Here is a 26,278-nt window from a genome sequence, read left to right on the forward strand (position 1 = left end):
TGTACATCTTTCATAGTTGGAAAAAAAGGTGCTGGGGGGGGGTGTTCAATAGTGATTGCTTGCTGATTAAACACGAAGGACGGAACACTGAAGCTTTACAGAATCATAGTCATTTGCCCATATCCACTAAGTGTCTCAGAGTTGGAGTTCTGATCTAGGATCAGGTTCCCGCCTGTCCATATAATAAAAGGTCAAAGATCCTAGATCAGATCCTACTCTATGAGATGACTTTATGTCAATATAGGCCCTGGTGTCCAGACAGGCAGTGTCTGTTCCATCTGTGAGAACCTCAAACTGCACATACCCTCATTAGAATCCAGCTTGCAGACTGGAGGACAGAGGATCGAGGCAGGGTTGAGTTAAAAAATATATATATTTCACCTTTATTTAACTAGGCAAGTCAGTTAAGAACAAATTCTTATTTACAATGACGGCCTACCCAGCGAATTAGCCCCCCAGTGCCCGGGGCAGCAGCCTTCAAAGGACCCATTTTCTCCCATAGTGCACTTCTGCCACCTCTAATTACCCAGCAACCCCCATTGAGCGGCCACTGCCGATCGCAGCCACAGGAAACCCTCATTTATGTTGTTCAAAGGCAAAGCACAAGGTCTGCACTGTGTCCATTAGGACTTTACCAGTTTTTTCTCCTTCAAGGATATAGGTCAGTCTCTAGGGCTGGACTCACTAATCTCCACACAGCCTCACAGCTCGGCTGTAAAAAGGATACACCGCAAAGGGGTGGCTAGTGGTTACAGGGTGGACACTGAAGGTTAAAAAACATTGACCTTTACAATGTTGACGTGTTTAGTCGAAAAGGATTCTGTGTTTTTCTCTGGCCTCTCATTCACTCTTTTTCACTCTCTCTCTCATTCTCTCCCTCTCTGTCTCTCACACTCTCTCTCACTCATATCTTTACCATTCTCTCATTCCGCTTCCCTCACAAAACCCCCCAAAACCATGGCAAAGTGTCCACAACATGTTCTCTTTCTCTGACTCCATGATGACTCACTCACCATACTGGCAGCGTGTTCCTTGGAAGCCTACAGGACACTGACAGATCTGGTCACCTCTCTCAGCACACCTGCCCCCATTGAAGCAGGTAGTAGCAGCACACACCCCTGTAGAATACAACGCACATCAGTCACTCCAGTAACACCTGCAAATGCTCATACACATCATGGCACGACAACACATGAACAATTAATTTAATATGTACGATAGCGCTAAATTTGTCCATGTATAAATGTGTTAATACAAAAATAATATTCAGTGTTTGACTTTGAACTCACGGTGCAAACAGCCCCTCTCCTTGCCCCTCTGTGTCCACCCAGGGCAGCACCTGTACACCCTGTGCACATCCATACTGTACACCTGCCTGTAGGCTGTATAGTAGCCTGTTCTGCAGAAAGGAAATTACATACAGGTGTAGGATCTTAATTTGATCAACCTGTTGCAGGAGAACTTTCCTTTAATGCAGGAAATGTTAAACTTGTAGTGTATTTGAGGTTTTAAAAGGCTTCTGAAGTTTGTCATTTCCACTTTGACATTTCAGACTTGATTTTCCCTCAAACCCTACAAAAATGTGCATTCATTAAAATCCACACAACAATTCACATTTCCTGTTGCTGCAGGATTATTTCCCTGCTGTAGCAAACTGGCTCAAATGAAGATCCTACATCTGTATGAGCCCAGTTATGAGAGGAGAGACTGAGTAGAACTATCCAACAACAACAACAGGGTATTGGAGAAGACGTGCCACTCACCTCCTTTCGTAGCCAACACACCAGCGGTGGCCGGTGCAGCCTTGCTTCCAGACCTTCACCATCCGAGTGAAGGCCTGGACACAAGGCTGGCGTGCACCCAGCATGGACAACTCCTGCTCCGCACACACATTAGGCCTGCAGAGACACCGAGAGGATGATTCAGTCTGTAACACTTTACATTAAGTAGCTTGTATACCTGTGTAGTAACACTATAATTACTCTGGGTACTAGGGCTACATTGTTATATACCATGTTGTTATCATCAATTTAATAATTGATTTACAATGGCATAAAAATGGAGATGAGCGGTTTAGATATCCTTCAAGTTATTAGTGATGGATACACAGGACAGGAGAGGGTCAGGGTTGAGGTCAATGAGAGAGAGTTTTTACTCTCCTCCCTCTGACACCAGAGTTTCTGACCCTTATCATGAACCACCCAGCAGCACCAGACCCTCCAGCGTCTTGACAGGTGCCCAGCGTGTTCACTCTAAATGAGGTGTGTGTGTGTGTGTCTCCCAGGGAGCACGCCGACACAGGGGAAACACTGACACAATCCAAGAGGAAGCAGATGCACACATTCCAACAGACACAGTAACATACATTACCTAGATCTTATGTCTATTCACAGCATCAGATAGACCTGGGAATTTAGCAATTGGATTGATTTCAGCAATAATTGGCCATTGTTAGGGGTCTCTCATTGTTTAGCTCAAGGCACACTATATGGCGTGTGCGTTACCTGCTGTGGGCTCCATAATGTAAAGTAAAACCATTCTATCTTCATCTGTAGTCTGGGTTTTGGTCTGTTCTACTTTAGAATTCCCTAGACTCATGTTCTCAAATACTCTGCTAGACTTGGACAGTGTTCCAGATACCCAATAAACAACCAATAAAACTCCCCAGGCAATACCAGTTTCTTATCTCATCAGAGAAAATATGTCAGAATGTGTGTGCTTGTTTGTGTGTGTGCATGACTTTGTGCATGTCTTCCTGTCCGCCAATGAAAATGCCAAGGTATTCAGCAGCTGAATATCTACATACCATCCATCATAAATATATCAAGATGTTGTCAGAACAGGGATTTATAACACACTTTTGTACAAATGTGTATTTCTGCATCTGCACACACCATCTGGGTTCAATAGACAGCAGGCTAGGTTAATTAGATAAGGGAAGTTTTAGGCTCTTATAGTCATGAAAATATCCTTCTGAATGCGTGTCCTGCACACGCTCATTCTTTTCGCGAAGTCTCTTGAGAAATGCACATTCCTTTACATCCTCAGCATAATAATGATCATGCTTGCCGGGTAAAGTAATATGGTTAATTCTACGTGGGGTGACGCCTAGAGGACAAACGCATCCAGATTACTGCTGTGCAGTCAAAAAAGACAAGAGTACACCGTACAGATATAACGTTCGTATCAAACAGTAGAAAACAGTGACAACAACGTCTAATAACCATGATATGAGGCTGTGGTTGATCCCTTTAACCAAAAGCATGTTGAAACATGCTGCATTAAAACATTTCCATTGAAGAGCCGCGAAAACCAAGTGGACTATTTATTAATTTGGTTATTTACAGACTCAAATGTTCATGTGTCTCAGAGACAGACAGTGTAGTGTGCTCATGTATTAGATGATTCAACATACAATATTCGAGCAACTCTTAATTCACTCACATGTCAGGTTGTAACTCCAGAGATGGTGCGATGCGCGCGGTGTCCAGTGCTATCATACACCACATTAAAACGTTCAAGAACATTATTCATTCACAGAGGGAAGACTACAAAGTAAAGAGTGATGCGGTGAAGGTAAATATCTCCTATAGTCCCATCAAATAATGATGTGCATCCTGTCTCCGACTGTGAACGCATCGAAACAGGACTACAATGCTTCCAGATTGTCCCGTGTCTAGAGAGTTTGAGAGAGGGTCTTCTTGTCCTCAGCTTGCATCCATCCCCCTTCGTCGTACGAGCTCTATTCACAAGAGTTCCGGAGTACCACCCACGAGCACTAGAGGGTCCCTATCATCACCAATGAGATCGATCTTTACTCAGCTCTCCCCTACCAAGAGCTTTTCAACTGTGTATTTTGATCTATGAAAAGTGCAGACTATTGAACTTTAACTTCATACACTAAATAGATTCTGATTGGTTTGATTATTGATCCATTTACGACCTTTATTTACGAGATCAAAAACATTTACCAACCCTAAGACTTTTTGACACCTTCCCGCTTTATTTCTGGAACCTGTAGGACTATTTGATGTTGTTTTGTTGGAGTTCATTGAGGATTCAATTAGAAAGCGTTGATTTGGAAACAGCGACCTCCACTGTTGTTGTCATTGAATCGTGCATTTATAAATTGCAATGTATTATAGGAGACTACCCTACAGCGCAAATGTGCGGTTCTCTCAGATGTTAATTCAGATGTTTTTTTTAATGTAGGCTCACAGTGCTGAGTGCAAAGTGGTTCATGAATGGCTTTATGTGTGTGTTTTTCTCTCCATCCTACTCTTCTCAAACTTCTCCCTCTCTCTCCACTTCTTTCTCTCTTTTTTCTCTTTCCATCTTCTCCTTCAATCACTTCAACTCCACCTGTCACTTTCTGCATCTCCTTCTTTGCCTTCTCTTTGACATCTACTTTTATTTTGTCAATCTCATTCACTTAATTGTTTAATAATCTCTCCTGTTCTTGTAATATTCTACCTTCTCTTATTCACATCCACTTTCAACCTTTCCACTATCTTATTCTTCCTCTCCAACTTCTCTTTCTTCTTTTCCAACTCCCAACTTTCTCCAATATGTCTAGCTTCTTGCTCTTTTTCTCCAGTTTCTCTTTCTGCTTATCCAACCCCTTGTCTTTCATCACTACCTACTCCCTCTTCTTCACCACCTATCTCTGCATTGCCACCTTCTCCTTCCTTTCTACCCCTCCTTCTTCTTCTTCATTTCCTCCTTTGCACTCTCCACTCCTTGCCTTCTCCAACACATTCTCTTTTATTTCCACCTTCTCTCCATACTTATGGATCTTCTCCAGCGGTGTCTTCTATAATCTCCTGCATCCATACTCTCTTTAACTCTCTCTATCTCCCTCTCAATCTCTGCACATGTTTTTGCTCAAACCCTCAAATAATTGTGATAAAACTGCTGAATAAGTAGGCTAAATCATTTGTATCAGTTAATAATACGTCAGGCAACATTTTAGGAAAATCTATGCATTCTTATGATCAAACAATAAAAACGTTTGCTTAAATATGTTTTGACCCATGGTTAATAAGTACCCACCATGTGAGTGCAGAAATCCAGTGGTGTAAAGTACTTACGTAAAAATACTTTAAATAATTATTTAAGTAGTTTTTATGGTATCTACTTTTCTATTTATATTTTTGACTACTTACTTTTACTTCACTACATTCCTAAAAAAAAAAAAACTTTTTACTCCATACATTTTCCCTGACACATTTTGGATGCTTAGCTGGACTGGAAAATAGTCAAATGCACGCACAACAGAACATCCATTGTCATCCCTACTCCCTCTGATCTGGCAGACTCGCTAAACACAAATGCTTCGTTTGTAAATCATGTCTGAGTGTTAGTGGCTATATTTACATTTAAAACGCAAGAAAATGGTGCCGTCTGGATTGATTAATATAAGGAATTTGAAATTATTTTGATACTTAAGTATATTCGAGCTATTACATTTGCGTTTGATACTTAAATAAAAACCAAATACTTTTAGACTTTTACCCAAGTAGTATTTTACTGGATCACTTTTACTTTTACTTGAGTCATTTTCTATTAAGGTATCTTTACTTTTACTCAAATATGACAATTTGGTACTTTTTCCACTGCTGTAGAAATCATTATCACAGATATAATAACAGATATTTTACAGTATGGAAAACAAGAATTTTCATGTGACGTAAACAACTTCCTGTTTGGGTCCACCATCCATGACATTCATTCAGGGCGGTAGTGTACGTTGTTGTCCCTTTCAAACTCCTGGAATCAACATCTAAAGATGCTACATCCTCTGTAATGCACCCTTGAATCTTCAGCTGGACCATATCCGTTTTTTCACGTATATTTAATTGCTGGAAGAAGAACAAACCAAAGGGTAAGGCCAGCCAGCTACTACTATCAGCTAGCTTGCTGTTCAGCTAGAAATGGTGTTTCGAAAAGCTAGCATGCTAGTGACGTGCTAGCTAACTGTCTGTCATACAGACATTTCAAAGTATCTGGTCAGGCCGCAGTCATGTAGTTAGCTTGCTACTCGCTGAATAATGCTTGGAATTGCATTTATGGGGCTTTATTTCGGTAAACATTACAGACAGTAAGCGCACCAACAGAACTAACGTTAGATAGCTAACTTAGCTTGCTAGCCAGTTTGAGACGTAGCGAGCTATGCTTGTTGATATTCCAGCCATCCAAGGTCTATTTTGGTTTCATTGGTGAAAATACTACTGTACATTTGGTATTAGTAAGTGGTCCTCATCTGGAGAGTGGAAATGCATTCAGGCCGTTGATTCAGATGGTCCTTTTATTCTTATCACATGATGGCGTCACGAGAATTCGTTCTATTTTAATTCATAAAGAATACCATCGCCGTCAAGGTTTCCTGGGGTATAGTTAAAAATAAACCTATATGTGGCTACATGGATAACCATTTATTTTAGGACCTCTTCTCTTAATAGATAATACAATGGCAAGCAAGTTTTACTTTATTGTTGTCAAAGGGAATCCCAAACTATATTGTGTAACCAGTTAGTTGGGTCAGCTGATATTGAAAGTGAAAATATTTTGTCTTTGTATATTTTCCAGCCAAATGAACGGAGCAGCATTCCCCTCTCCTACTGCAGAGATGGCGGAGATGAACCGCATCCACTACGAGCTGGAGTACACAGAGGGCATCAGCCAGCGCATGAGGATTCCAGAGATGCTCAAAATGGGCCCCTACGGTCATGACAACCCCAAGGCAGGCTCACGTGACCTGCACAACGTCATGATGCAGGTCCCAGAGAGGATCGTAATGTCAGGTAGCTACTACGTTGGTCCTCCCTAGGGTCTCTGTAGTGTTGATACTCCTGGGCCATGTTCATTGGGCTCGAAACGGGATAAATTGTTTTCAAATGGATGGGGTTCTCACTGATACTAGTTTCCTTTTCCATTGCAAACGATGTTAATCTTACTGAACATAACTCTGTATTGGCCCTTATGTGACACCCTGCCTGACTGCTTTTCTCAGGAGCTAGTGAGGACTCCCAGTTCCCCAGACCCAGAGATCTGGACCTGATCCAGTCCACCCCGCTAGAGAGCCTGTCCCTGAAGACCCCTCCTCGGGTCCTCACCCTCAATGAGCGGCCACTAGACTTCATGGAAATGGAGCGCAGTGCAGCCCCAGCCCAGCCAAGTGAGGAGGTAAGGTAGTGGGGGCGGGAGAGTCTAGAAATGGACAGAGATCGTACTGATGGGGTGATGCAATGGACCAGGCATGTGTGAACAAGCGGTATCAAACCCTGGTCATCCAAGCAGCTCAAGACTGTGCTAGCCCTCTGAGCTAAAGCCTAGACATTAGTTCTGTGAGCTTACACAAATGTTCAGATCTCTGGCAAAGCCATTTGTCTTGTGAGCATAGTTCATAGAACCACTTCCTCTACACTGACAATGGGGAGTTTATTTGAAAGTGATGGCAAACTCAGTATTTTACGGGAAGAGGATATCAGTATTTACATGTTCTCCACTCCTCATAGGTGCGTTCGCAAGGGCGGTTGCGGCGGGAACGTTCAGCCAGCGAGAACACCACTGTCCGTCACAATAGCCAGATTGCCAGAAACGATTCAACGTAAGTAGCCTATCAACTGTGGTCCATACCCCAGTAGTGCCATGCACAATCCACCACCACACCCCTCTCCTCTTCCGCAAGCCTGTTCTTCTTCCTTCCATCTGTCCAGTGGTTTTCCCTGTCTGCTGGCCTGTTTGTCCATCTCTCACTCTGTTCATTTGTTGTGATAATGATCTGGCTTTCGTTGGGTGTTTCTAGCCTGTGGTGTTGCCCACTGTAGCCTGTTTGGTTGGTAGTTGTATCTGGGTCTGCACCCTGTGCTGTTGCAGTTCTGTGTCAGTGTGAGATTAGTGCAGCTCCCTCCTGTCCTGAGCATGGTACTAAAACTTACTCTTAATTCTCTTCACTATTAACCTATGAATTTACTATACTGTACCAGGGAGAGGCACATTACAGTAAACATGGCATAGAGCCATTTAATTTGTTAAAAGCTTATTTCACTATACAAAGTCCTTAGGGATCCTGTTTTGTTCAGAGCATCTTTGTGGGGGATGACTCATTGGGACCTTAATTAGGACCTTTCCATGCTTTTGTGTCCGTATCTCCCTTCCTGGTAGAGGGTTAGGTATAGTTCAGTGGTGCACTAGTATGATCTGTTTGACATCACCCCATCAGTACCATCTCTGTCACTCTTTGGTGGCTGTTATCTCTGCGCAGTGAGTAAAGTGCGGATGGTCTTTCTCCCCTCCCTCTCCTTCACTCTCTCTCCCCCTCTCCCCTCTCTCTCTCTGCTCTGTTTTCTCTGGCTTGGCCACTCATGTTGGTGGGGGCAGTGTGACCCCGTCCCTCCCAGCCCCTCTCCGCGCCTGTCCCCCTCTCGCCATGGCCGAGGACGAACAGAACCTGTACAGCACTAGCGGCGTTCTCTCTTTCATCCAGTCCACCACGCGCCGGGCCTACCAGCAGGTCTTGGAGGTTCTGGACGAGAACCACCGCAGGTGACCCCATGACCCCTCCTCTTCAGGTCATCTCTAGGCTGACCTCTCCCACTCTGCTCACCGTGCAGAGATTAACCCCTCAATTCAATACAATACAATTGTATTAATCCTCTCTGAGGCAATGAAGTCCCTGCTGTTGTCTCTTTCGCATGGACAGGGTCATCAAATCAGTTCTCGGCTGTTGGACAATTGAACAAAAATTATAATCGTATAATTTGGACATTTGCTCAATGAACAAAATGATTTGTCTTGACCGTATTTTAATCATTTCTTTTGGGGCAATGGGTAGGGAACACCTGGTAATTTGTAACACTCAGTAACACTATTAATATGTCATGATGTATATTTATTTGTCATTGCAAATCAAGATTGACTTTGTCTGATGTGCTGTTATTGAGCTGTGGCCTCACTCAGTGCTTGACTGAATTGGTTGAGAGGAGAGTAGTGTGTAAAGCGAAGTCATATTTTCATTGGAAACAGAAGAGTTTTAAATTAGTGCTGTTCTTGCTCGATCCATGTGCTGTAAGGCCATTTTCAAGCAATGTCAACAGCCAACCTATATAGTTATGTGTATTGTCTACTCTGAGGAGAAGTGTATTGGAGATGAATATATTGGTAGTCTTACAGAGGTCTGTTTTACACTGTATGATCAAAGTCATGAGACATTGGAACTATGAATTTCAAGAGTGAGTGTGAGAGACTTTGGGATTGCATGTGTGAGACACTGTACTTTGGCGTGCTGCTCTATCTCTATTGCTTCCTCTCTCTCTTCCCTGTTTCTGCCTTCTTCAGCAAGCCATCGCTGCGAGGGGGGTCTGCCTTGACCTCTAATCCTCTGCATGAATCCAGGTAACTCCACCTGGCACGTAGACTTCACCTCTCTCTCTTTCTCCCTCTCCGTTCTTTTTCCTCCTCTTTCCTTTCATCATATAGGCCATAGTTATTGTCAGAAGAGGATGAGTGTTGCTGTCAATAATAGTTGAGAAGATAGTTGGGCAATGAATAATGCATGTCTATTGAACTGTTGTCAATGTATTGTCAATTTATTTATAATAGACAATAATTGATTGACAATCTGTCTTTTACATCATCATTGATCAACGATCGGAAAGATCATCATGCCTGATCCATGGATAGAAATGCTTAACCAGGATGTGTTTGGTCTATTTCTCTTCACCCAAGGCTTGCCCTGGCCACTCTAGACACTACTCTGGATGTCTCCATGGCTCCTGATGACATGGCTGTCGTAGATGCAGCAACACTTCGACGGCAGGTCTGCTCCTAATACATTTAGACTGTACTGTACTTAATGATATACTGGAAGGTATATAATTAAGCCCACATGTTTTGTTTTTGCTATATTGGTTGGTGGTGTTGATGTGATTTTCATTGGTGTGCCTGTAGATCATCAAGCTAAACCGGAGGCTCCAGCTCATAGAAGAGGAGAACAAGGAGAGGGCCAAGCGTGAGATGATCATGTACTCCGTCACCGTAGCCTTCTGGCTTATCAACAGCTGGGTTTGGTTCCGCCGCTAGAACCCTTTCCTCGGATCCACTGTCGGAGAGTGGAGAACAAAGCCTCTCCTCTTCTATGTGTCAAATGTTAGCAAAATGTACTCTCTGCACTTAGTCCCATCACTGGATGGCCTTGCTATTGGGCAATGGGATGTTTGTTTGCATTTAATTTTATTGTAACCATGTACTTGTAATTTTTTTTTACAATGCTATATAATTGGATTTTTGGGGGGCTTAAGAAGCAACGCTTGACTCGGCTGTAAATATTTCTTAATGATACTCAGTTGTAATCATTGCCCCCGAGGCATTTCCAACTGATAAGAGGTCTAAAGAAAAGGAAAAAATAAGCCACAGTGGAGACGAATCGAAATGGGCTACATATGTTAAATATTTATTTGGGACTGGAGTGATGTGAAAAGATGTAAAAATGTTGTGAAGTACTACTGTTAAATTGTAAGATAATACATAATGTTACATTTTCTCATGAGTTTAATTGATGTATAATACTGCAACGAAACAGTCACACTATTGCTATTACACCATTTGATTCATTATGTATGGCCCATATCCACCAAGCCATAGGCATGATATGCTTTTTCTCATATTTTATCTTCAGTTCCTACCTTTTCTTTTTACCAAGAACTCGCTGGCTGGAGCACAATGTTTCCAAATTGGTTGTAGTTTTCAGTCATAATGTACCAGCATATTATTCTGAGATTCATACAATTTTATTTGAATAAATTACAAAATAGTAAATTCTGATGTTTAGATATATTAGTTGTTACCGGTATTAATTAGCAGTGTTGGGGAAGCTACTATGAAAATATAGTTTAAGGAGCTACCAATTACTTCACACTGGAAGAAACTAAGATACGCTAAAGCTACCCTTAAGAAAAATATGGCTTCATTAACTAGTTACTTAGAAAAAGTAGTTCACAACCTCCAAACTACTTCATGAACAATTATCACATCTAAATGTCATAGACTACAAATTGCAAGGACATATCACTCTTGGGTCAGATGTTAAAGAATGTGTAATTTTGCCTTTTGAACACCAAGCTACTGCTAAATATATTTAAATTACTAGTTTAACTAAATGTAGGTCACTACTCCGTAACACTTAATTAGTATGAAGTATATTGTTATTACAAAGTAAATTGGAACCACGTCTATGGTTGGAAGTTGGAACCCTCTTATGATCATTTTCTAAACTGGAACAAACTTAGCGCTTTAGGGTTGCTGTCCGGAACGTGTTTATTGTTACACACCGTCAGAAACTGTCATGGCATCCGGATACATTGTAAATCGTGGTGTGCTAACGTATGGAATTCACTATCATCATGTTTGTAGAAATGTACTCCTTACACAGACCCGAGAGAAGAAGCGATGGATGAAAGCATATACTCTTTTGATGGAAAGAAAGTTGAAGATAGAAGGGCTTCCACCACCTAAGCCACGGTAATGCTAGCTAAGATAGCTTGGTATCATAGGGATCAAGTCAAGGCCATTTGTGTTGGTGCTCATGGTTAACGTTAGCTGAAATTACTATATTATAGCCAATATAGAAGACCACTGTATCTTAGGTACATGCACCATGGTCTTAGTTATTAATTTCCCTATGTTCTGTCTCCTAGCTCTCAAAAGCCTAACTGGGACTACCATGCAGAGGTCCAGGCATTCAGCAGCCGCCTTAAAGAAAACTTCTCCCCAGAGCTGCTGAAGATAGCCTTCGTGAACCCCTGTTACATTCAGTCAGAGAAAGAGAGGAGGCAGGCACTCGGCGTGGACTCTGAAACGGCCGCTCTGGTCCTGGGGGACAACATTCAGCTGAACACACAGGGCTTGGAGTTCACCAAGAGCTTCCTGTCTGACTGGTGCAGGGCCAGCTTCCCTAGCCTGCCCAGCAAAGGAGTGGTCGCCATTGTCGGCCACCTGACCAGTCATCCAGTAGTTTGCCATGTGGCGCGGAACCTCGCCATCGAGGACCTAACTATGAGCGCTCAATTCCCTGTCCCTGATGAAGTATTGCACAGTACGTTCCTCGCTGTAATCGGAGCACTCCAGGAGAGCAGTGGACCTGAGAGAGCAGGCCTTTTCCTTCGGGTAAGAGGAAGATCCTCACAACTTTCAACACACACCCAACTAACGGTTAAGATTAAACATTTCAAATGAACATTAGATTGCTTGTGTATCTAAAGATGATCACACCTCCCATGCCCTCTTCTCTCCCACCAGGATTTCCTTGTCACCCAGTTGGTAGGTAAAGACCTGTTTGAAATGTGGTCGGTGGTGAACCCCATGGGGCTGCTGGTGGAGGAGCTGTCCAAGAGGAACGTGGCCCTCCCAGAGCCTCGCCTCACCAGGTCGGCCGGCGCCAGCACCGTGCTCCCACTCTACTTTGTAGGGCTGTACAGGTACGCCTCACTGGCCACTCCCATCAGTATGCCTCCTGATAAATCCAGGAGGTTTTCCTGATCCCGAGACCTGACCAGGAATACGCTGTGACCCAGGACCTAAAGTCTTTTCCCCCCTGGTCGGGACAGATGATCAGGAAAAACTCTTGCCGTTACTTATGGAGTGTGTGGTAGTGTTCTGCCGGTAGTTTGTTTATTGATTATGCTACTGAGTGAGTGTGTGTGTTTGTCCTCAGTGATAAGAAGCTTTTTGCAGAGGCTCCAGGGGAGACCGTTCTGGCTGCAGAGGAGGAGGCGGCACGCGTGGCCCTGAGGAAAATCTATGGCTACACTGAGAACCGGAGACCCTGTGACTTCTCTGCAGCAGAGGAGCAGCTCGGGGTCCTACCCTCAATCCATCAGCAGCAGCTAAAGGACATGTCACCCCAAGCACTATAATGTCTTCCATCAGTTGATGACAGCTCATGACATGCCAGAGGGTCAAAGTCAAGCGGTTCCCTTAGCCTATTAGGACCAACCTCTCACAGACTCATAACCCCAGACCTAGGGATACCCTCCAAACTATGTGGTCTGCTCAGCCCTGTAAATTAGAGGACTGTCCTTTGGCAAAATAATGTTTTTTTTGTGTAATATATTATTGATGTAAAAGCTAAATGTTTTATGTCCATAATAAATATGTATCCCTGAGCACGTCTCTTGAAATAATGTTTATTATACCATCTTTTGTTTAACCTGTCTGCTTATTATTGGGTGTTATTCATTGATGTATGACTGTCCCACAACAGTTGACATTAGTCTGCTCTAAAAAAAAACATGGGTTAGCAATGTGGAAAATCTCTGGATTGATATCACAAGAGCAGAATCCACGACACTATAAATTGGAAGGTCATTTTTTTGGGCTAGTCAGGATCACCTGCTGTGATTGGTTGCCAGGACAATGTCCCTGACATCCATAGTGGGAGATGTGGCTCCCGCTTTTATCCACTGCAACCAATCGGCAGAACTTGGAGTGAGAACTCGACTTGAGTGTCTGGCCTGGTTTATTAAAGCAGTATTTTACCATGAAAAGTCTGACACCAGTATAGACACCTGTTTTGGCACTTTGCAAATGCACTTTTATTGTGCATTTATTTGCGCAGGATGGGAACCAACTGGATAATTGCTCTTAGACCTCAACTGGGCAATCTGTCTTTTACTTCAAATTACTTTTACAGAAAGTATTTGGATTCTGTAATTCATTATTACAAATTGAATATTTTATCTGTAGTGATTGCAAGCAGAACATAGCATGGCTGAACAGTGATGTTACATGTGGGTGTGTAATATACACTCATTTCACTCTCCATCCGGCCCACTTCATGCCAACTGTGCTATCATCACTCCCTGGTCCCTCGAAGCATCGGCAGCAGAACCTGTGGGCTTAGCTTCCTTCTTGTCTGTTCTTTTTAAAAGCAGTCATTTAGCTTTAGGTGGAGAATGAAGGGCTCTATCTGCAGGCAAGAAGTGTAGGCCAGCCCTAATAGGCCTACATCCCAATATATTCATCACTAGGATCACAGAGCAGGGTAGAAGGGGTTGCATCCTCCTCATTCATGTTCATCTGTATTTTGTCTTAAAATTAACATCTGCACTTATTTATCTGCACTGATAAATTTGTATTGAGAGACTAATGTTTCTTGGCCCGGATTCAAAAAGCATTTCAAAGTAGGAATGCTGATCTAGGATAAGTTTTGACTTTTGAATCGTATTGACAAGAGGGGCAACCTCATCCTAGATCAGCACACCTATTCTGAGATGCGTTATGAATATATGCCCTGTACTCTTGACCTATTTTAAGCAAGTGTCCTCCAAGGTAAGCTGTCAAAGCAGATCTTCTCTCAGATGTAGGCTACTCAGTGGGACCTAGTCACCCTTGGAGTTCAAATCAAATTGTATTTGTCACGTGCCGAATACAAATGCTTACTTACAAGCCCTTAACCAACAACGCAGTTTTAAGAAAAAATATGTGTTAAGAAAGTAGTTACTAAAATAAACTGACTAACAAATAAATACATTTGAAAAATTACAAATAATTAAGGAGCAACAATAAAATAACAGTAGTGAGGCTACATACAGGGGGTACCGGTACAAAGTCAATGTGTGGGTAAACAGATTAGTCGAGGTAATATGTACATGTAGGTAGAGGTAAAGTGACTATGCATGGATAATAAACAGAGAGCAGCAGCAGCTTAGAAAATGGGGGTGGGAGGGGGGCAATGCAAATAGTCTGGGTAGCCATTTGATTAGCTGTTCAGGAGTCTTATGGCTTGGGGGTAGAAGCTGTAAAGAAGCCATTGGGACCTAGACTTGGTGCTCCGGTACCGATTGCCGTGTGGTAGCAGAGAGAACAATCTATGACTAGGGTGGCTGAAGTCTTTGGCAATTTTTAGGGCCTTTCTCTAACTGGTATAGAGGTCCTGGATGGCAGGAAGCTTGGCCACAGTGATGTATGTTCCAATAAACAGCACTTGTTTTTATACAGTAGGAGCCATGGATGTGACGCAGTCACTCACATGGGCACAGCAGCCTTTTCTTTTACTTTCAATGCAGTAGTCCATCACACTATATGTACCTCAACATTGTGTGCTGTTTTTTTCTGAATGATAAGAAAAGCAATGAGAATAGCACCACTAATAAATAAGCAATTTATGATTATTGAAATGTATAACACATAATCGCCTAAGGTGACATACAAATCTTCTACACATCTCTGACATCTTCAATTCTATTCTCTTCTAACTATTCTATTCCTCTAATTCTTGTTCCAATGTAATGATACACTAATAATAGATTTACATCTTAAGATGTATGAGATGAGGGGTGTTTCCTCTTTGTATGATGAAAAGGAATGTGCCTGGAATTATGACATATGATGCAATGATAAGTGTCAAGCTGCTGGGTGGCGCTGGTTTGCCCATGGAAACCAAGCGCGGATAGTGCGTGACTCCTTGTTCAGCCGACAGCACAAGTAGCCGCTCTACTCCGTTCCTTTCAGACAGAGTCGGTACACGTTTAGCAGCAAAAGCTTTCCCTTCAATTGTAATTCCCCATCCTTCCCTGGTTTTATTTTCTTCCCCTATTTGTCCCAGTCATGGCGGCGAGTGCGAAAAGAAAGCAGGAGGAGAAACACCTGAAGATGCTGAGAGAAATGACGAGTTTGCCTCCCAACAGAAAGTGCTTTGACTGCGATCAGCGCGGCCCAACCTATGCCAACATGACGGTGGGGTCTTTCGTCTGCACCTCCTGCTCTGGCATACTGTAGGTACACATGTGATTGAATGAGTGACCTTTTCATTCCGCGTTGACAGGCCGCAAACATGTCTGCTAACTAGCTACTTACTAACGTTAGCTAACTAACCGTTAGCTAGGCTAGCTATCCACCCCCTCCCCGTCTCTTTCCATTTAGAATTGCAATTGTCTTGTGAGTTGGGTGTCTGCTGTGCTAGCTATAGGTAACTAAATAGAGACAGATTTTCGCGATATATCTAGTACAATAATATGATAGTTACTAACTAACCAGATACAGATATCATCTATTTGGCTAGTAAGCTCGCTGGTGGCCAACTAGCTAGCCACATAACGGCAATTTACCGGTAGCTAGCTAACGTTAGCTGGCTCCAATCAGTTAACCAGTTTACAGTAGTAGTAACTAACTGGTAAGCCGCTAGAAGTGAAAGTGTCTAGGCAAGAAGTCTGACTATGATATGTGTGCTTTGTTATAGTTAAGAAACGTGTCACCTACTGTTGCAGTTTTTTCACATTGCAACCTGGATAGACGTAACATAGGGTGTGTTTGTAAATAAATTTGTAGTGCTCAAAGTGCGCTCTGGGCGTTCGTAAATTCAGAGTATTCAGAGCGGTCACTGGACGCTCTGGCGGAGGAGTAGGGTTGAACGGAGCGTTCTGACCTCACAACAGTAGTCAAGCACCCAAGCTAATTGGCTAGCTTGCTAACTACTTCCTGACACAAATGAGAGAATACCACCACTCTGACCATTTTACTCGCCCTAGCGTTGGTGACTGTATCTGTGCTGCTGGCAACAATTAATTATTCCTTTTGCTGACTTTTACTGACACCGGCCATATTCAACGGGTGTTGAGCATTGTAAATTCATCACTTATTCTGCGCTCTGGCAAACTGAGGGCCCTGAAATCAGAGTAGATTAGCCAGAATGATTTTACGAATGCGCCCATACTAAACGAAAATCCGGGACACTCAAAATAGATAGGGCTCTATTCCTTTTTTTATTTAAAAAAAAAAAAAAAATGAGTTCAATTAAATTATAAATAAAGCTAGAATCCTTAATTTATGAGATTTGAGCACTCAACCTTTGGGTTGCTACACGTTCACAGGTAGGCAGCCGCCTCTCTGTGCTAGTGATGGCTGATTAACAATCTGATGGCCTTGAGATAGAAGCTGTTTTTCAATCTCTCTGTCCTAGCTTTGATGCACCTGTACTGACCTCGCCTTCTGGATGGAAGTGGGGTGAACAGGCAGTGGCTCGGGTGGTTATTGTCCTTGATCTTTTTTGCCTTCTTATGACATCTGGTGTTGTAGGTGTCCTGGAGGGCAGGTAGTTTGCCCCCGATGATGCGTTGTGCAGACCTCACCACCCTCTGGAGAGCCCTGCAGTTGTGGGCGGTGCAGTTGCCATACCAGGCGGTGATACAGCCCGACAGGATGCGCTAGATTGTGCACCTGTAAAAGTTAGTGAGCGTTTTCGGTGACAAGCCACATTTTTTTTCAGCCTCCTGAGGTTAGGGTTACACTGTCTGTGTGCGTGGACCATTTCAGTTTGTCGGTGATATGTACACTGAGGAACTTAACTTTCCACCTTCTCCACTGCTGTCCCGTCGATGTAGAATCGGGCATCATATGAAGTCAAATGTAGCATCATTTGATGCAAAGTGCATCATATGGCTGTATTTTGAAAGTTATATTTCTTGAAAACTTGTTTGTTGACATGCAAAACATTTTTGGACTATATCAACAATGGACTAATGAAACAAATACCAAATATATTTTTTGGGGGTGGAGTTCTCCTTAAGTAACCTTCTGTTTTATGTAACCGTAACAAACATAACATGTACTAATTTGACTGTCACGGATTTTGGTTTACTATGGTACGTCTTGTCTATGAGACCAGCCTGCACACTAGCTAGCTAACTTTGCTCCTCAGGTGGCTAGCTAACACAAAACTAGCATTTTTTTAGTCGACCACTCAGCTAGTTATCGAGCCAGGCAAAGTTGACCACAATAAAACAAGTGTCATCTACCTAGCAAACTATACAGGTCGGCATTTGACGATTGATCATTCCCATTGAAACCTATTTTCCGGCTCACTATTTAGCTAACAGTATTAATGTGATCCAAGGTTGATGCTGTACCTCTGGCTTGTACTGTTGTGTAACCAAGCATCTGTATAGTTTGGGATTTGAGGATTAGTGGGACTGAAGCTGTGTTTTTCTCCTCCCTTCTACCACCGGAATAATGCAATGTCAAATATTGTTGAAGAAATGTGTGTCAAATATATATATATATTTATATGTATGTGTGTGTTTAAAAAATATATATATAACACCATACAGGCAGAGAAAAAAAACTATAATTTTTGATGTGCCACAGCTATTTCATGTCAACCTGACCTTGTTTGTTCAGAATCTGACAATGCCTGGTGGTTGCATGCATGGTAAAGAACGACCTGTTACATATCTCAAACAGAGGACATCACTGGTGTACTGTTCACCATTTTCTGGTTTGCAGCTAGCTTGAAGAACATCCGGTGTCTTCAACAGCAGCAAGCTTGTTTGTTTTTTTCATCATTGAAAGAATTCCTGCTAACATACAAATGAGATGAAAATGAACCCAGCGCTCCCTGCTTTGCTAGCCTATAATATTCTGCAGTAGATCTATATGATGTCATTATGCTAATATTTTCATAATCACTTGCAGAACATCTTTCCTCTCAGTTCTTTGGGGGGGGATTTCAGTTTTTTCTCTTGCTTACACAGTTAGGCTTAAAACCACCCATGTTGTGCTAGTCAGTACATTTGCAGTTTCTTCTCTAGCATCATAGTTTGTGTATGAGGTTTGCTGTAGCCTTCTGCTGAACTCAATTGCACCCAGTTTGCATAGGCTACACTGCAGAGCTAGGTTAGCAACCTATACCTCTCTCGGTCTCTGTAGTGTCTTGACACAAGTTCCTGAGCACCAGCCTCACCCTTAGGACACAAGCCCACCACTGTTTGCCGTGCCCTCTGTGGAGACACTTGTGTAACCTTGTTCAGAAAGAAACACAACCACATTGGCCATTAATTCAATAAGATGTTCATTGTAATGTCCGCATTCATCAATGCTGCCCAGTGAGACGCCGGGCTTCGCTTTCCTTCTTCAATGCCTCACTGAGGTCAACCTGTCATGGTCCATTAGCAGATAATGGTTAGCTTAATAATGGCAGAAAAGGGGAAGTGTGTGTCCCTCCCTTACTCTATTAAAACCTTAATAGCTCCATTAAGAGGTAGGGGAATTGAGACTGACTTATATGCTGACCACACCGCCTGCGTTGCATACGCAAGCATTGCAAAATAAATGTACACATACATGTTATTGAAACATTTAATCTAAACTGCTTGTGCGCGTCAACGAGCGTCTGCGTAGCCAGGCGCTAAAATAGAACTTGGTTCTATTTTTGATGCTTAATGCACTGCAAGTCCAGCCTTTCCCATCTCCTCATTGGTTTTTAGGAGAATAAATCCAAGTGGATGATTTGAAAGCTGAACTGAGGTCCACACTCCAGTCCAGTTGGTGGTAGTAATGCACCTTAAAGTTGGTTGCCAACCGCCATAGTCCAAAGAATACTACTTCCACTGATTCTGCTACTAATACTACTACTACTGATTCTGCTACTGCTACTTACTACTGCTACTGCTACTTACTACTTCTACTTACTACTGCTACTACTGATTCTGCTACTACTGCTACTACTGATTCTGCTACTACTACTACTTACTACTGATTCTGCTGCTACTACTACTACTACTACTATTACTGATACTGCTACTACTGCTACTACTGATTCTGCTGCTACTACTACTACTGCTACTACTGATTCTGCTACTAGTACTACTACTACTTCTGCTACTGCTACTTACTACTGCTACTGCTACTTACTACTTCTACTTACTACTGCTACTACTGATTCTGCTACTACTGCTACTACTGATTCTGCTACTACTACTACTTACTACTGATTCTGCTGCTACTACTACTACTACTACTACTGATACTGCTACTACTACTACTGCTACTGCTACTACTACTACTGCTACTACTGATTCTGCTGCTACTACTACTACTGCTACTACTGATTCTGCTACTAGTACTACTACTACTTCTGCTACTGCTACTTACTACTGCTACAACTGATTATGCTACTACTACTACTACTACTGATTATGCTACTAATACTTCTACTACTGATTATGCTGCTACTACTACTTCTGCTACTTACTACTGCTACTACTGATTCTGCTACTACTACTGCTACTACTGATTCTGCTACTACTACTATTACTGATTCTACTACTACTACTTACTACTGATTCTGCTACTACTACCACTGCTACTACTGATTCTGCTACTGCTACTAATGATTCTGCTACTGATACTACTGCTACTACTGATTCTGCTACTACTACTGCTACTACTGATTCTACTACTACTACTACTTACTACTGCTACTACTACTGCTACTACTGATTCTGCTACTACTACAACTGCTACTACTGATTCTGCTGCTACTACTACTACTACTACTACTTACTACTGCTGTTACTGATTCTGCTACTACTGATTCTGCTACTACTACTACTACTGATTCTGCTACTACTTACTACTGATTCTGCTACTACTACTACTATTGCTACTACTGATTCTGCTACTGCTACTTACTACTGCTACTACTGATTCTGCTACTACTACTACTAATGCTACTACTGATTCTGCTACTACTGATTCTGCTACTACTACTTCTGCTACTTACTACTTCTGCTACTTACTACTGCTACTACTGATTATGCTACTACTACTACTACTGATTCTGCTACTAATACTACTGAATCTGCTACTACTGCTACTACTACTGATTATGCTACTACTACTACTTCTGCTACTTACTACTACTTCTGCTACTTGCTACTACTGATTCTGCTACTACTACTACTTACTACTGCTACTACTGATGCTGCTACTACTGCTACTACTGATTCTGCTACTACTTACTACTACTACTACTGATTCTGCTACTACTACTACTGCTACTACTGATTTTGCTTCTACTACTACTTACTACTACTACTACTGATTCTGCTATTACTACTACTTACTACTACAGTACTGATTCTGCTACTACTACTAGTACTACTACTACTACTACTGATTCTACTACTACTACTACTACTACTACTACTACTGATTCTGCTACTTACTACTACTGATTCTGCTACTACTACTACTACAGTACTGATTCTGCTACTACTACTGATTCTGCCACTACTACTACTTACTACTACTACTACTGATTCTGCTACTACTACTATCACTACTACTGATTCTACTACTACTACTACTACTGATTCTGCTTCTGCTACTTACAACTACTACTGATTCTGCTACTACTACTACTACTGATTCTGCTACTACTACTACTACTACTACTACTACTACAGGAGGAGAGATTACTAGAAACTAACTGGGTTTCCCCTTTTATCTGTGGATTCATTGTCAGAGTAGAAAACACACAATTTTGTGTGACTCAAAATAGGTCAAAATTCTACAAAGATCCAGTAAAATAACAACCCAATCTTTATAACCAAGGACAAATTAGCTAAGCTAGCTAGCTAAATGTCCATGAGTGGTTCATATGTTTGGACCTGACCTTTCAACCTACGTATCCAGATTGCGTCTGTTGTGGATGTTCAAAATCAACGTGTGCCCGGTGTAGTCGGCATGTTAGCTGCTTCCCAGTCTGGTTTTAAGGTGCCCCTGTCTCCGTGTTGGGTTTGCTCAGTCAGAATTGTTCTTGCACCCCAATGTTGGACAGTAGCCCCTTTCTCTTATTACACACATTGGAACTGTTTTAGGTGTGTACTTGCATCATTAGATCGAGTCTAAGTGGTACTATCTGGGTGGGCTGTGTTTATAATGTCTTTGTTCTGGCACCTAAGGTGTTTGTGCACTTCAACTGAGAACACTGTGTGCGAATCATTGTTTGCGGATGGACATAGTTTGGCCCTTCCCTCTCTCATCTCTCTAATGGTTCTGCAGGGATTACACAAAATTTCCCACTTGTGCTCTGGTATTACATTTTGTGATGGGGGATAATTTAGTTATTTTCTAAGCTCAGACACACAGGGTCCTCTGAAGAGTTTCACACTGTCTCTCAGACTGTATAATATGAAAAAGAACCCAAGATGGTAGCCAAAACTGTAAAGTGTATGCTACCTAGTCTTATCTACCTACCAAACGTAGGCCTATAGGCTAGCCATATCAGGTAGGTTATTAATGTGTTGTCTAGCTCGTGGTCTATACCTTGTTCCAATGTAATAACAATAGATACCTGGTCCTTCTTTAGAACTAGTGGGATTGGATTTGGTTTCCCAGCAGAATAATGACCTCATCTAACCTATCCTCATTTCTGCTGATCAGGCTATCCATTTTACTTATGATGTTGAACTGAGTCTTGTGCAAATCTTTCTTGGCAGGACTGAGCGACTGTCATGTTGCTGAGATAGAGAGATGTGTGGGAGGCAAGGGAAACGACTGTTTTGCTGTCTACCTCGTGGTACTCTATGTATGCAGGAAGCCTGGTGTGATTCTGGCCCATTGGCCCTGTTTCGCAACAGCAGCATGCAGGGTGGTTAAACAGGAAGTGGAAAAGTGCAGGAAGTTGCGAATTGACATCTTCTCTCACTTTGGTTCCCAGGAAGGGTAGAGGAGGTTAGTGCTGACTGAGAGACATCAAATTACTTTACGCTGGACAATTTCCCGCACCCAGATTAGTATTTTTCCTCAAACACTTTCAGTGGGGACTCTGCATGAACATGCTTTTAAGTCCAGGAGTAGGTTTAATCTGGGTCTGGGAAACTAGCCCATTGTATTCTTTGATACTCTTTTGTGTTGTATGGTTGGAGCTTCCTGACATATGCTAATGATAGTGTTACAAGCTACTGGTTTAGGCCTATAATTTAAGGATGTGCTTGTATTATTGATAGGATAGCTCTTAGTGCTGCTGGCATGTCTGTCCTTCCTTCACCCTGATGGATGGACCTCAGGAGAGGATGAAGAGAAGCTGAAGGAATGTGAGGGAAATGTGAGCAGTTCTATGCCCATCCTCCTTCTGAGCTCTGTCTCTTGTTAACCACAGGCACGTACTTTGTTGACCAGCCCCACTTCCCTTCTACAGGAACCTACCTTAAAGACCCTCTGGGTCAAAGGTCAACTTCAACCTGTAACACAACACTATTTCAACGCTCCTTCATAAGACTCTGATGCTTGATAGTGGCGGTCTTTCCTTCTGTTGATCCTAATGCCTTTTGATTTGGCTTGAGATTAATAGTTGGTTTTTGGTCTCTTCTCGTCATCGATTTGAGTAGTTAACTAGGCCAGTTAGTTAGGTTAACTGATTTGAGTAGTTATTAACTCGTCCCTTCTCCCTCCCGCCTGTGGCATGTTTAATGGGTGGAGTTGAAATCTACTGTGTTAACACATTCCATATGAAGGTGAAGAGGCTTTTCCCAAGAGGAACACAATCTTTGTTGCAGAGGTTTCCTTATAGTAGGAAGTTACTATAGTAACACGGGGCGGCAGGTAGCCTAGTGGTTAGGGCATTGGACTAGTAACCGAAAGGTTGCAAGATCCAATCCCCGAGCTGACAAGGTAAAAATCTGTCGTTCTGTACCTGAACAAGGCAGTTAACCCACTATTCCTAGGCCGTCATTGAAAATAAGAATTTGTTCTTAACTGACTTGCCTAGTTAAATAAAGTTAAAATAAAAAAAAAAAATGACCATAGTTCAGGAACCATAGTTATTTTCTGACCATGTCAGCCAGGACCTGACCACGTGACCTGACCAGGAAAAGCTCTCAGACCTAGTTGAATTTGTGTTCTGGTTACTTCATGTGATTAGTAAAAACTCCTGAGCCCAACCATAGTTTATGTTGACCTGAGTACTAGAGGCATTGGATGGTGAGGATGCTACATAGATGGCCTCTGCTGGGACCTGGGTTCAGCACTACCAGTCCCTTTCTCTCTCTCTCTCTCTCTCATCCTGGAGGAGTCAGTGTGTTAATGACAGACACTCCCCTGCTGGGTTTTTCAGCTCTTTACACATACTGTCTGTGTTTGTCAGAGAGAGAGACACAAAATAGTGGGTATGCAAATCAAATGTTTCACTGTAACCACACACACACACTCGCAGAGTGATTAAAATGTGTCAATTGTTCAATTGCGGTGGGATGCCATCCTATTTCAGAGCTGGAGGGGTTTGGAACTCTCTCCCAGTATCTGACCTACTTTCCTCCTCATGAGACTGAACTGATCACTCACGTGCCCCAAGCTCTACACACACACACACACACACACACACACACACACACACACACACACACACACACACACACACACACACACACACACACACACACACACAGAGAGACACACACACAGTGTGTGAGAGAGAGACACACACACAGAAAGAGAGAGTCACACACAAACACTCACTTCACCCTCATGGTTGGATAACTGGCCAGTCTGAGTAGAGCGAGAGAAGGTTGAAAAGTCACATGTTCCCCACACTAGTAGCCACAACTACACTGTCGGGTGTGCTGTACTTTGTGCCAGCATGAACACGGTCGGAATGATCTAACAGGCTGAATCTAATCCATGTATTGGTCTGGGTCACATTCATTAGTGCACTGCACACCGTAGAAAAACAGTTTGCAGCGGAAAACAAGCATTTCTCAAGTTCAGCTACTCCCTCCTCGTTTTTAACTTTCATTTGGTGTCTGGTGAATAAGACCTGGTCTATGTGTGATATAGATTGACTGTAATCTCTGTGTGAGACCATGATGTGTCAGTCACTCTATTTGTGAAAAACAAACAAACCTTGAAGCCGAATAGTATATCTGAATACACCTTACCATTGATGTAGCTGCAATGCTAAATTATTACCTGGCTCTAGTCGAATGCTAGTCTAATACTAATTGTCGACAACTACCCGTTTCCTACTTTGTCATTGTCTGTCAATAGGTCAGTAATTGAACCCAATACATAGGTCCCGTCCCAAATGACACCCTATTCCCAATCTAGTGTCACTACTTTTGACCAGGGCTCTCTGAATGCGGCTCCAGTCAGTCAGTTGATTGAGTGGTGTTGTATAGAACTGAAGATGGAAGGAGATGGATGGGTGATCCATAGCCATACACTGAGGCGCTCTACCATTTGGGTGGGACTCATACTTCATTTCAACAAAGGTCTAAAGGCAAGAGCAGTGAATAATTGAAGATCAGCCTTAGTCTAGTCTTACACAGCATCGCTCTCTCCCTCCCAGTTCTCTACAGCTTGTAGATCTATCTTAGGTCTCCATGGAGACTGTTTAGGCGAGGTGTATGTGTGTGTGAGGACCACCAATCGCAGATTATTTTTTACATTATCGTGGCATTCAAATTTAGTCCATTTTAGCAGTGAATGTGAACAGGCCTATTATTATTTTCAACATTTTGCATTGTGAAAAGTAATGTAAAATTGTGTTATTATTATTAAAAAATACATAAAAACAAAACATCTTTAAAAAAAAATTGCGGACCACCTGTCTAGAGCAAACATTAATGAGATTGTCTTAACAAGTGCTGAGGCTCAGGTGACCTGAGTGACACGGGTTACAGTTTCAGCTGTTCCTCAGCAGACTTTTCTTCTCCTTTCTTGAAATGGCACGCACGCCCACACAGGCACACGGGAGCAGAGCCGTGCACAGGAAATGGAGGCAGGAAACCAGCCTCCCTGATGTCTCAGGCTCACTCACACATCACAAGGAAACCAAACACATACTTTAAAAGCCCACACACTTTCATCAAACACTCGCTCTCTCTCTCTCACACACACACACACACACACACACACACACATATTTTTATATATAAAAATATATATAAAAATATACACACACCTAGGCTAACGCTAACTCTCTTCAAGTGTAGCAGAGCTAGGTCACTTAAAGAGCATTGCATAATAAGTAACCTTGCATGAGACTGAAAGACAAGTGTTGACTCTTAGATCGAGGCCTACCATTTAGGATTGAGCTCAGTGAACTAAGTTATGTCTTGTGTGTCGTGACGGCAACCCGGGGTTCAGTAACCGTGTTGTTAAGCTATACAAGGGTAGAATTTCTCTCTCTCACTCGTGCTCCATCGCTCTCTCTCGCTCCCTCTCGCTCCCCCCCGTGTTGTTTAGCTATACAAGGGTAGAATTTCTCTCTCTCACTCGTGCTCCATCGCTCTCTCTCGCTCCCTCTCGCTCCCCCCGTGTTGTTTAGCTATACAAGGGTAGAATTTCTCTCTCACTCGCGCTCCATCGCTCTCTCTCGCTCCCTCTCGCTCCCCCCGTGTTGTTAAGCTATACAAGGGTAGAATTTCTCTCTCTCGTGCTCCATCGCTCTCTCTCGCTCCCTCTCGCTCCCCCCGTGTTGTTGGGCTATACAAGGGTAGAA

At 42.6% G+C, this 26,278-nt stretch overlaps 4 protein-coding genes across 8 annotated transcripts in view; 3 read left to right on the forward strand and 1 right to left on the reverse strand.

Moving 5' to 3' along the window:
- Positions 1-1,393, reverse strand: part of LOC120018285 (multiple epidermal growth factor-like domains protein 6) — an 89,689-nt gene extending 88,296 nt beyond the window's left edge. Inside the window, exons 1-2 of the mRNA XM_038961399.1 lie at positions 1,290-1,393; positions 1,014-1,118 (exon numbers count right to left, since the gene is read on the reverse strand). Coding sequence (XP_038817327.1) covers positions 1,014-1,118; positions 1,290-1,362 — 178 coding nt within the window. The 5' untranslated portion in view covers positions 1,363-1,393. The remainder of the gene's footprint in view (positions 1-1,013; positions 1,119-1,289) is intronic.
- Positions 1,394-5,715: 4,322 nt separating this feature from the next.
- Positions 5,716-10,791, forward strand: LOC120018287 (mitochondrial fission factor homolog B-like). 3 transcript variants are annotated; one of them, XM_038961404.1, is made up of 8 exons: positions 5,716-5,884; positions 6,589-6,803; positions 7,013-7,185; positions 7,518-7,609; positions 8,383-8,547; positions 9,340-9,396; positions 9,730-9,820; positions 9,952-10,791. In XM_038961404.1, the coding sequence occupies exons 2-8, from the start codon at positions 6,593-6,595 to the stop codon at positions 10,081-10,083; spliced, it is 921 nt and encodes a 306-aa protein (XP_038817332.1). In that variant the 5' UTR covers positions 5,716-5,884; positions 6,589-6,592; the 3' UTR covers positions 10,084-10,791. The 3 variants fall into 3 exon arrangements, with proteins under 3 accessions (XP_038817332.1, XP_038817333.1, XP_038817334.1); XM_038961405.1 differs by lacking the exon at positions 9,340-9,396 and having other exon boundaries at positions 9,952-10,083; XM_038961406.1 differs by lacking the exons at positions 5,716-5,884; positions 8,383-8,547; positions 9,340-9,396 and having other exon boundaries at positions 6,593-6,803; positions 9,952-10,083.
- A 455-nt stretch (positions 10,792-11,246) lies between these two features.
- LOC120018286 (39S ribosomal protein L44, mitochondrial-like) lies at positions 11,247-13,178 on the forward strand. Of its 2 annotated transcripts, none has more exons than XM_038961401.1 (4): positions 11,247-11,520; positions 11,697-12,165; positions 12,298-12,476; positions 12,713-13,178. In XM_038961401.1, exons 1-4 carry the CDS (start codon positions 11,345-11,347, stop codon positions 12,912-12,914), a joined length of 1,026 nt encoding a protein of 341 aa, XP_038817329.1. In that variant the 5' UTR covers positions 11,247-11,344; the 3' UTR covers positions 12,915-13,178. The 2 variants fall into 2 exon arrangements, with proteins under 2 accessions (XP_038817329.1, XP_038817331.1); XM_038961403.1 differs by having other exon boundaries at positions 12,733-13,178.
- Positions 13,179-15,449: 2,271 nt separating this feature from the next.
- LOC120018288 (arf-GAP domain and FG repeat-containing protein 1-like) overlaps positions 15,450-26,278 on the forward strand; it is a 36,193-nt gene continuing 25,364 nt past the window's right edge. The window contains exon 1 of one of the 2 annotated variants that reach the window (XM_038961408.1): positions 15,450-15,773. In XM_038961408.1, coding sequence (XP_038817336.1) covers positions 15,607-15,773 — 167 coding nt within the window. In that variant the 5' untranslated portion in view covers positions 15,450-15,606. The remainder of the gene's footprint in view (positions 15,774-26,278) is intronic. The other variant, XM_038961407.1, reaches the window with a different exon arrangement.

This window comes from Salvelinus namaycush, chromosome 23, assembly GCF_016432855.1.
Source record: "Salvelinus namaycush isolate Seneca chromosome 23, SaNama_1.0, whole genome shotgun sequence".
NCBI classification, from domain to species: Eukaryota; Metazoa; Chordata; class Actinopteri; order Salmoniformes; family Salmonidae; genus Salvelinus; species Salvelinus namaycush.